The sequence below is a fragment of the Carlito syrichta genome, unplaced genomic scaffold (genome assembly GCF_000164805.1).
Source record: "Carlito syrichta isolate Samal-C Ts95f unplaced genomic scaffold, Tarsius_syrichta-2.0.1 Scaffold301890, whole genome shotgun sequence".
In the NCBI taxonomy this organism is placed as follows: domain Eukaryota; kingdom Metazoa; phylum Chordata; class Mammalia; order Primates; family Tarsiidae; genus Carlito; species Carlito syrichta.
Genome location: NW_007245986.1, coordinates 331,341 through 342,983, shown reverse-complemented (window position 1 = coordinate 342,983; position 11,643 = coordinate 331,341). Strand labels below are relative to the sequence as shown.

Genomic DNA, 11,643 nt, shown 5'->3' with positions numbered 1-11,643 from the left:
CAGATTTCAGGTCTGTCATTGAAAGAAAAAAAAATTGGGAAAAAATAAGATGATCAGACACATCAGAGATTAAAAAGGCCTTTCGTGTGATTGTGTGACATGATGTGTGATATGGATGTTCCTGAGTGTGTGATGCTTGCGGACTGAGACCAAGTGAGAAGGGCATCTGCCTGTGGTTTTGTGCCCCATGTAATTATATTTCAGATTCTTGAAGGTTGAGGATGTTTTAAAATGGTTTAACCCAAAGAAGTATCAGGAATATCCTTCATTCAATTATACATTACTTAAAATTGGTTATTTTGTTATTTGCATTTTTCTTGAGTTTTTTTCTTGTTTCTATTCTGTAGCCTAGTAACTTACTCATTTTTCAACTTTTATTGCAGTGCCTGGTCAACTTTCTAGCGGGAGAGCGACCATGGAGGTGGTGCCAGCCGAGGTGAATAGTTTGCTTCCAGAGGAGATAATGGACACTGGTATTACGTTAGTGGATGATGATAGTATTGAGGCTGTTATTGTTTCATCCCCAATTCCCATGGAGACAGAACTGGAAGAAATTGTCAACATAAACTCTACTGGTGACTCTGCAGCCACGCCCATTTCCACGGAACCAATCACAGTGTACAGTAACCACACTAACCAAGTTGCAGTGAACACCACAGTCACTAAAGCAGATTCTAATACCACAGTGAAACCAGCTTTTCCAAGTGGCCTTCAAAAACTTGGTGCTCAGACTCCTGTGACTATATCAGCCAATCAGATTATTTTAAACAAAGTATCACAGACATCTGATCTTAAACTTGGCAATCAGACCCTTAAACCAGATGGACAGAAGTTAATTTTAACAACTTTGGGCAAGTCTGGTTCACCAATTGTTTTAGCACTACCCCATAGCCAACTACCCCAGGCTCAGAAAGTTACAGCCCAGACCCAGTCAGGAGATGCTAAGTTACCACCGCAGCAAATTAAAGTAGTTACCGTTGGAGGGAGGCCAGAGGTGAAACCTGTCATTGGTGTCTCAGCACTGACCCCAGGAAGTCAACTGATTAATCCTACAGCTCAGCCCTCTGTGTTACAGACCCAACAGTTAAAAACAGTACAGGTAAAAGAAAAAAAAGAAAAGAAAAAAAGGGGGCTTATTATTATAATTAAAATGCATGTTAAAAAATTTAACTGACTCACAGTTGTGTTTGTAGGGTTATTAAATGCATAGTTGTTACTGAATTCTTTTGAATGTTGCTTTAAGTAATTATGTGGGTTTTTTTAAGTTTGATATGTCTAATGCTTATGAAATTTTTGCTAAATAATGTAGAGCAGACTTAGTTTTGATTGAATTCAAATTACTGTATTTATTGCCTTTTACTTACCTAACAATGCTTTTATTCTTAGTGGTAGTTTGATCTCTGGAATGTTTGGCTGGTATAAATATGCCAGACTTGCTGCAGGACTATAAAAAATTTTTTCAACAAAAGTTTTGCAATTAACTGATAGCCAAAGGCTAGGAGACCTTGGCTGCTCTGAAAGCCTCGGAGCCAGCAACAGTCCATTGTAGCCAGCATATGCCTCTGATTTGAGCTTCCTGTTCACTGCTGTCACTTGTGTACAGTATGGGAAGGACAGGGACATGTGATGGGAGGTAGCACACAGGCTAGAGAGGGAGACCACCTGGATGTGAGTGGCCTCCATGCTGCCTACCAGCTACAGGCTGAGTTACTCATCCTCCCAACATTTTTATTTTAGCTTAAGGATGCTATTTGATCATAATGAAATCTACAGTATAATTCTCAAAATATCGAGGATTCTTTGGAATGGTATCTATAATTAGTATGAGTAGGATCCTTAAGATAGAAGGTTACTAGAACATATATTGAGTGATTTCCAGTTTTTCATGTCCAAATAGGCCTTGCTAGGCCACCACTACTCTTAGAAATGCAGTGATCCTTACAACCAGAGAACCAAAATGCCTTCCCTGTTGGAAAGAACTGCCTTTAGGAAGAAGGAGATGGAGCAATGAAAGTGGTATCTCAGGAGGGAGAAAGGTCTTGGGAGCTGGCCACTCAAATGACGTTAAAAGTCTGGTTTTGGTTACTGTGTTGGTAAGAGATCTGTTAATTTGCCCACGTTCCTTCTGCCGCTGCTAACATGCCGGCTCTTGTCTTTCCTGTGCAAGATCATCTCTCATTTATCCTTGATCTCCTCTTCTTAGTTTTACTTGGGATCTCTCGAATGTTACCCTGTCACCATCAAGCATCTTGTCCTTAGTCATGAAACTTGTTCTTATTGGTTTACCAGAGTTTATCTGTCTTTGACAATATGGATCATAATCACATTCAAAAGAAACTGATAATATGCGTCAGAATGTCATTCTTTCATTTATGAGAGTGGGATATACATACAGTTTCAGTGACTAGTGTACTTGAGTCCATTAGTCCTCTATTATAATTCCCTAAGTACTGATGATAAAAACAAAGCTGGGATCTAATTCTTATATTTGTTTTATGGTTGTTACTTTCTAAAGCCTGATTCTGTTTGTTAAAGAGAATTTCTACTTAAAAAAATAAAACAAAAGAAATAGACTTAGAATGTCATTCTCCTTGTTCAGTTATTTTTAGGGAACTCAAATCTTTCCATCTCATAAGTAACCTACAAAGCTCTGAGGCGCACACACACACACACACACACACACACACACACACACACACACACACAAATAAAGCACTATGTATCTGGGCTGGGTGCGGTGGCTCACGCCTGTCATCCCAGCACTTTGGGAGGCTGAGGTGGGAGGATTGCTTGAGCTCAGGAGTTCAAGGCCAGCCTGGGCAACATAGCAAGACCTCGTCAAAAAATAAAAAAATTAGCTGGGCGTGGTGGCACGCATCTGTAGTCCCAGCTACTTGGGAGGATGAGAAGGAAGGATCACTTGAGCACGAGAGTTGAGGTTGCAGTGAGCTGTGATCATGTTGCTGCACTCCAACCTGGGCAACAGAGAGAGACTCCAACTCAAAACAACAACAAAAACTACACATCTCTCTCTATTTTTCCTTTTTAGGCACCATAATTTTTGGTTTAGTGTTACAGAGTATATGATTCTCTGGGTTATTTTTCTGGACAGTCCTCAGTGTTGACTTAAGTCTAGTCAGAGTATTGAGACTGTGAGGGTATAGACAGCAGGGAAAGCTGGAAGATGGAGACCATCTTGAAAGATGAAGGGAAGAGATGACAGTTGAGTCCAGAGACAGTAACAGGCCTAGTCACTCTTAAGCACAAGCTTGTGAACACTCCCTGCTTTTCTGTGCATAGCATGTGAGAGTGGTGGCAAAAGTCTGGGACCACACAGCTCCTTACCAGCTATCCAGCAGTGCCCAAGGCACGGGCATGTATTATCTGATGACATAGTTATCTACCTTATTTGTAAATTTTCTTTTTTTTTTTTTTCATTTCTGTCTTAATCTGCAGAATAGACAAACTTGTTAAAAATTATCTTTTATTCTTTGTTTTACTTAAAGTGATTTTGTTTTAGGATAGTTTAGAATTCATAATGCAAAAAATTATAGCTCCTTAATGGAACTAGAAGTTATTTTCAGCAATATACCACTCAGGAAACTTAACCACAAGGGCAAGATAAGATTGTTTATTTGAACAGTATATGTGCTTTTGGCAGTATTGGTTATATGTTTGTAACTTATTGGTAAGTATTCATATATCTATATAATTGTGAAAATTAATTCAAAATGGGGAAATACTTTAAGCCCATATTCTTTACAGGAAGGTTATCTATTGCTAGGTATGGGTTTCTAAGAGTATCAATACTTCTACCTCTCAAGATCATTAATACTGTATATATAGGTAAAACCTGGACTGACTTTAAATGTTTAGGTTTATAAATGTACTTGGGAAGTGTTTTTTCTTTATGCCCCTCCAATTACATTGACTTTCTAAGGTACAATTGTGGATTTATTTGGGTACATCAGAGTTTCACAAGCTGGGAATTTTTAAATACAATAATGGGTCTCCTTGTTTTTTAAAAGTGATTTGTATTTCATATACATTTTGTTTTATCAGTAATATGTTTTGACTGTAAGAAAATGATATATTACAAGTGTAAGACAAGGTGTTATTTAGTTTAATTTATAATTTGAGTACAAAGAGCTGATATTTATCAAGTTCTGTGATCTATTATATCTGATGGTATATTTCTGTTATTCAAGTTGATCATGTTTGTTTATTCATTTGAATGATTATCTGCAATATTTAGTACTTTTAGGGTTTCAGTTTTCATATCTGCCAAAAGATAGCATTTAATGTTTCTCATGCTCTGAAAGTTTTTCATTTTTGTTCTAGGTAAATTTCTTCTAACTTTTAGATGTAGCTGTGTCTTTGTATACAGTGGTAATTTGCATATAAAACCATTGGTAACTCTACTTTCTTTGACTTGTGGAGAATTTTAGATCAGGTCAACAGTATGCCATTATCTAGCTTCAGATTGTGGATGGATAGAATATAGACCCTACCTTTAAGGAGTTTAAAGTCTATTAAACAGTCACTTGAGCCCAGGAGTTCAAGGCTACACTGAGCTGTGATTTCACCACTGCAGTCCAGCCTGGGTGACAAAGTGTGACATGGTCTTAAGGGAAAAAAAAGGAGCTGGGCGTGGTGGCTCACGCCTATAATCCCAGCACTTTGGGGGGCCAAAGTGAGAGGATTGCCTGAGCCCACAGGTTCAAGACCAGACTGGGCAACTTGGTGAGACTTCATCTTTACAATAAATCAAAAAATTAACCAGGCGTGGTGGTGCATGCCTGTAGTCCCAGCTACTTGGAAGGCTGAGGGGAAAGAATCACCTGAGCCCAGCAGGTTGAGGTTGTGGCTGCGGTGACTGTTAGTGTGCCACTACACTCCAGCCTGGATGACAGAGTGAGACTCTGACTCAAAAAAAAAAAAAGTATAGCAAACAGAATTTTAGTAAATAGCATTTCTGAGCCTTTGCCTTTATAATAGCTATCTTTGTTCTACTGCACCCATCTCTTTTGTATCTCGGGCTTTAACTTCTTCAGACCCTCTTTATCTGCTCCTGATATGTAGATCCAAAGTTGAAACATAAGCCTGTCTTTAATGTGTACATTTTGCATCCAGGGGTCATTGTAATTGTACATTTAGGTGACTTTGTCATTTGCATTATACTTTCTTAACTTACTATGATTGAATGATTTGTATGTTGAAAAAGAATATTTCTGTGCTGTAGTGTTTTATTTTTGAACATTAAACATTATTGCTGGGTACAGTGACTCATGCCTGTAATCCCAGCACTTTGGGAGGTGGAGGAGAAAGGATTGTCTGAGCCCATGGGTTTGAGTCTGGGCAATAAGTTGAGACCTCGTCTCTACAATAAATTAAAAAATTAGCTAGGCATGGTAGCACATGCCTATAGTTCCAGCTACTTGGAAGGCTGAGGTGGAAGGATCACCTGAGCCCAGCAGATCGAGGCTGCGGTGGCTGTGAGCATGCCACTGCACTCCAGCCTGGGCAACAGAGTGAGACTCTGACTCAAAAAAAAAATTAAACATTATTAATCTGTTTTTCTTCATATGCATATATCTAAGATAAAATAAGGACTTACAATAAAATGCAAATTATTATGGGCTTAAGGATGTGATCATCTTAATATTTTGATAAATGGCTGCATTTTAAATGTTTTTATCAGTGTTAATACATAGACACATTTTGTTAAGTGAGCTGTTTTTACCTGTACCACTGTGTATGTGTATGAATCTTGTGGAATTTTGACGTAACGGGTGTTTTACAGAAGCAAATGGTCTTCATAGTTATTTATATGTTTCAGATTGCTAAGAAGCCTCGAACTCCAACCTCTGGTCCAGTAATCACGAAGCTGATCTTTGCAAAACCAATTAATAGTAAAGCAGTCACAGGACAGACAACTCAAGTGTCACCACCGGTCATTGCAGGTCATACTTCTTTATGGTTTGTTAAGCTGTGTATGTACCCTCTTTTTAGGTTTGGAAAAGCCATTCTGCCATCTTAGAATGTTTTAGTGCAAGAAGCATAGCTTATAAACCAAACTAGTTAATAAGAAATGCTACATTTATTAAATGAATGCTTCAAACAAAATGCCTTATCTCAAAATCAATCCATTACTTTTGTCTCCTTAGTTTTTGGTAGAAATTTACCGCGAAATTAGCAAAACCTTAAACTCCAATAATACTAGCTAACATGTATGTAGTGTTTACTGTGTGCCAGGCACCATTCTCAACTTTTTACACATGGTGGCTTGTATAATTCTCCAGCAGTCACACATGGTGGGTGCTGATAACATCCCCATTTGCCAGCATGGAGGCAGAGACCTTCGGCTCGCAGACGGCTGAGCTGGAACTCCAACCCAGGCAGTCTGTCTTTGGAGCACATGTGCCAAATCTGATAGAGTTAACGTGCACGGGAGTATAGAGTTCACGGTTCTGTTTGCATTTTGGGTTTCAGTATTTTAACTCGTTCGTGATCGCTAACATGAAATCATGTCATTCCAAATCCTATTCCTGGTTACTGCTGATGTGAATTTACATCTTTGCAAATTCTGTTTCTCAATAATATATATTCGGTTTATAATCTGAATACAAATACAAAGTATGGAATGCTAGTTAGAGCAGTATCTGAGGCAAATACTGAATATGTCTGCAACTTTCAGCTGTATTGTGAAAAAGGTGACAATTTAGAAAAGACCATTTCACTTGTACTTAATGACAGAAGTTTACAGCAACCAGCTTCAGATATGTTTTATTTTTATCTGCAGTTAGTATTAGGAAAGTGAAAAATATGCTGATAGTGACTATGTTAATATACACTGTATGCAATTCTCTGTAAACAGAAACTTTTGTCACCTCGGTAGTAATTACAAGTGACAACAGAATTGTAGCTGCATTACTTTTACTAGAACACTCCTAGTGTGGCCCAGTTCTTTTATATTTTAAAGTTTCTTATTGTCAATGACTGTACTGCCCAGAAACTGTGGCTTTCCGTGGTTCATTCTCTCTGTTCTTCCAGGTTCCTTGCTGGCATCCCCACCCTCTAGTTCTTTGACTTTGAAATCTCTATTCCATTGATTCTTCCACTTTCCCAGTAATCGCTCCCTGTCCTCAAATTCTTTCTCACTCAGCATGGAGTTCATGACTCATCATTATCATGCTCTTGTAAATACCATTGATTCTCTTTTCTCTCTGTTTCTTTTTCTACTGGCTTGGTCAGGTCTAACTTTTTTACTCTTTGTCTGGCAACCAGTCTTGCAGACAGCTCAGTTCTTCTGGAGAAAATCACATAGCCATGGTGTCTGATCTTAATTCAGAGCTGTGCTACATTACTCTTTGATCAATTTCAAGACCATCTGTAATTTCTGTTGTGTTGAAGGCTTTTATGAGGTACCTCTGTGTGGTAGACTTTCGACTGGAGACTTCTAAATGCCGATTACCCATCCCTATAATGTATTTGGGGGTTTGTTTTTTTTTTTGAGTCAGAGTCTCACTCTGTTGCCTGGCTGGAGTGCAGTGGCACACTCATGGCCACCGCAGCCTTGACCTGGTGGGCTCAGGTGATCCTTCTGCCTTGGCCTTCCAAGTAGCTGGAACTACAGGTGTGCGCAACCACACCCAACTGTTTTTAAAAATTTATTGTAGAGATGAGGTCTCGCCATGTTGTTCCGCTGATCTCGAACCTGTGGGCTCAGGCAATCTTCGCCTCCACTTCCCAAAGTGCTGGGATTACAGGCATGAGCCACGGTGCCCGGCCTAGAGTGTGTATTTTTTTTTTTTTTTTTTTTTGAGTTGGAGTCTCACTCTGTCACCCAGACTAGAGTGCAGTGGCCGCTCCCAGCCACCACAGCCTCGACCTGCTGGGCTCCGGCGATCCTTCTGCCTCAGCCTTCCAAGTAGCTGGAACTACAGGCGTGCGCTACCACACCCGGCTAATTTTTGATTTATAGGAGACATGAGGTCTCGCCAAGTTGCTCAGGCGGGTCTCGAACCCACAGGCTCAGGCAATCCACTCACCTCGGCCTCCCAAAGCACTGGGATTACAGGCTGAACCACTGAGCCCGGCCGAGAGTGTGTATTTTTGATGAGGGTACTCAGATGTTAACTAGTCCTCCTAGCATGTTTGTTAACACCACCTACTACTGTCTTTAATAAGATTACAGTAGGCAGCTCTGAGGCCATGGCAGTGACGTGTTGTTTTCCTGAGACTTTGAGTGGTATGTAGGGAGGCTCCTCTTTTTAGCTAGTAAGGGAAGGGCTGAAAAGGTTATAGCATGTTGGGGGAGTGCCTGTTCTCTTTCCCTTTTAGTAGAGATTTTTGACAGTATCAGAAGCTGGTGTCTTGAAGGCTGTCGTGGGAAGCACCTGTGGCCTTAGAGAAGTACTGGAAAGGGTGTGGGTTTGAAGCTGGTTCAGGAAGTGGCTGCAATTGCCTGCAAGTGAGCCAGGCTTGGAAGTATTAATGAAAAGCTGGTCACAAGTCCCGGGCAGTTGTTGATTGGGTGGAGGAGCTAACCAGAAAGAATGTTCCATGCGGTGTTCTTTACTATTTTGAGTTTGAGAGAGTTCTTAAAAATCTTTAGTTAATGAGGCCTCGGAGGTGGTTTGTCTGATAAGCAATTGTGGTGTTTGCAAAAGTGCATGATTGAATTTTTGCATAGTATCAAGAGTTTACCTTGACTATCATATACCATCATGAATGTCATTGCTTGGTCTTTGGGTCACTTAGAATGTGTTGCAGACTGATTGTAGCTTCACCTTTTAATTGCACACAGACTTAGTAGCCCTATCAAAATGCATAGAGATATACTTCTGTTAAATTTCACTAGAATTAAGTTTAGTTTGAATGAATAACTTCTACTTTTAACTAGTTATTTATAGCCTTTTAAATTTTGGCTGGGCACAATAGTTCACGTCTGTCATCCCAGCACTTTGGGAGGCCAAGGTGGGAGGATTGCTTGACCTGAAGTTTGAGACTAGCCTGGGCAACATAGTGAGACCTCAGCTCTACAAAAACCAAAAAATTAGCAGGATGTGATGGCATATGTCTCAGCTATTTGGGAGACTGAGATGGGAGGATTGCCTAAACCTAGGAGATTGAGGCTGTGGCTAACTGGGTAATGCCACTGCACTGCAGCCTGGGTGATAGAGTGAGACCCTGACTCAAAAAAGGAACAAAATTCATATATGCCAGATTTTAAACCACTGTGTAGTTTTCCTGTTGAATGTGTCCTGAGAGATTCTGTCATCTTGAGATTATGTCTAATGCTCTTTCAAACGACGCTGAGATTTTTCTTTAATGGTCTTTGGACTTCTCATTGAAGATGAATATCTTTTCCTAACTTTTGGTCCAGATAATGTTATGTTTACATAGAAGTGATTTTTCTAGAATGCAAATATGATCCTGTCACACTCTTGCTTAAAATGTTCTTGGCCTTGTCTATGTCTTGGCCTGGACCCATCAGGATTAAGTTCTAGTGCCCCGGCTTCCTCAGCACAGAAGGCACTGCTGGTCTAGTGCATACCTTTTCATCTTACCTCCATCAGCTCCAGAGACTCCAAATGGACCATGTTATCCCAGGACTTGGGGTCTGGGCACTTCTCCTGCTGCCTGAAATGCCTCTCCTCGCTGTTCCTCACAACTGACTTGTCCATTTTAGCTTTGGGCTGCCCATCTTAGAAGTTTAAGTAGAATCTTTAAATTCTGTTACATTTCACTCTGGCTTTTAACTTGCCCTTTTGTTGCTGTATTACATCAGGTGGTTTTCTTGTTTGTCTTCTCTACAACACTTACGATTTTTCTTGATGATAATTTTTGGGTTTTTGTTGTCTATTTTTTTGTGTGTGGTTTTTGTCTTGTTTTTTATTTTTATTATTTGTGTGTGTGTGTCAGAGTCTCGCTTTCATCCAGGCTGGAGTGCAGTGGCAAGCTCATGGCCACTGCAGCCTTGACCTGTTGGACTCAGACAGTCCTTCCGCTTCAGCCTTCCAAGTAGCTGAAACTACAGGTGTGCTCCACTACACCCAGCTATTTAAAAAAATTTATTGTAGAGAGAAGGTCGCGCCATGTTGCCCAGGCTGGTCTCGAACCTGTGGGCTCAGGCACTCTTACCTCCACTTCCCAAAGTGTTGGGATTACAAGCATGAGCCACAAATGCCCGGCCTTGTTGTTTACAATTTTTTTTTAAGAAATAGGGTCTCGCTGTGTCACCCAGATTCGAGTGCAGTGGCACAATCATTGCTCACTGCAGCTTTCATCTCCTGGGCTCAAGCGATCCTCTGGCCTCAGCCTCCTGCGTAGCTGAGATTAAAGGGGTGTACCATGGCCAGCGCGGTGGCTCACACCTATAATCCCAGTACTTTGGGAGGCCGAGGTGAGAGGATTGCCTGAGCCCATGGGTTCGAGCCCAGGCTGGGAAAATTGGCGAGACCTTATTTCTACAATAAATCACAGAAATTAGCTGGGTGTGGTGACACATGCCATAGTTCCAGCTACTTGGAAGACTGAGGCAGAAGGATCACCTGAGACCAGTGGATCGAGGCTGGGGTGACTGTGAGTGTGCCACTGCCCTCCAGCCTGCGCATTGAGACTCCAACTCAAAAAAAAAAAGGGGGGGGGGTGCACCACAACGCCTGGCTAATTTTGTTTTTTATTTCTTTTTTTGTAGTGACAAGGTCTTGCTTTTTTGGCCAGGCTGATCTCCAGCTCCTGGGCTCAAGTGATCTTCCCATGTTGGCCTCCCAAAGTGCTGGGATTTACTGGCGTGAGCTACCACACCTTACCATTTTAGTTATTTTTAAGTGTATAGTTCAGTGGAGTTGAGCATTCCTATTTTGCAACCATCACCACTGTCTGTCTGCAGAACTTTTTTCATGTTGCAAAACTGAAATCCTGTAACCATTGAACAGTAGCTCCCAGCCAGGTGTGGTGACTCATGCCTGTAATCCCAGTACTTTGAGAGCCTGAGAGGCAAGAGGATTGTCTGAGCCCACAGGTTGAAGACCAGTTTGGGCAACTTGATGAGACCTCATCTCTACAATAAATCAAAAAATTAGCCAGGTGTGGTAGCAGATGCCTGTAGTTCTGGCTACTTGGAAGGCTGAGGCAGAAAGATCACCTAAGCCCAGTAAGTTGATGCTGGGGTAGCTGTGAGGGTGCCACTGCACTCCAGCCTGGGCAATGGAGTGAGATTCCAACTCAAAAACAAAAAACAAGAAAAGAAAGAACAAACAAAAAGCACAGTACTTCCCTGTTCCTCCTTGCTCCTAGCCCCTGGAAACCACCACGCTACTCTCTCTCTTTATGACTTTGCCTACTCCACACATCTCGTACTCACGGAATCATGCAGAACTTACCCTTTTATGACTGGCTTAGTTCACTTAGTACAGTCCTCAAGGTCCATCTATGTTGTAGCATGGACCAGAATTTTCTTTTTTGTTTTTTTTGTTTGTTTGTTTGTTTTGAGTTGGAGTCTCACTCTGTCGCCCAGACTGGATGCAGTGGCCGCTCCCGGCCACTGCAGCCTCGACCTGCTGGGCTCTGGCGATCTTTCTGCCTCAGCCTTCCAAGTAGCAGGAACTACAGGTGCACGCTACCATACCCAGCTAA

At 41.2% G+C, this 11,643-nt stretch overlaps 1 protein-coding gene across 3 annotated transcripts in view; it reads left to right on the top strand.

Moving 5' to 3' along the window:
- The first annotated feature begins 384 nt into the window (after positions 1-384).
- Positions 385-11,643, top strand: part of LIN54 (lin-54 DREAM MuvB core complex component) — a 55,235-nt gene continuing 43,976 nt past the window's right edge. The window contains exons 1-2 of one of the 3 annotated variants that reach the window (XM_008055603.2): positions 385-436; positions 5,840-5,963. In XM_008055603.2, coding sequence (XP_008053794.1) covers positions 416-436; positions 5,840-5,963 — 145 coding nt within the window. In that variant the 5' untranslated portion in view covers positions 385-415. Of the gene's footprint in view, positions 1,100-5,839; positions 5,964-11,643 lie in introns of all 3 variants that reach the window. The other 2 variants (XM_008055601.1, XM_008055602.2) reach the window with 2 other exon arrangements.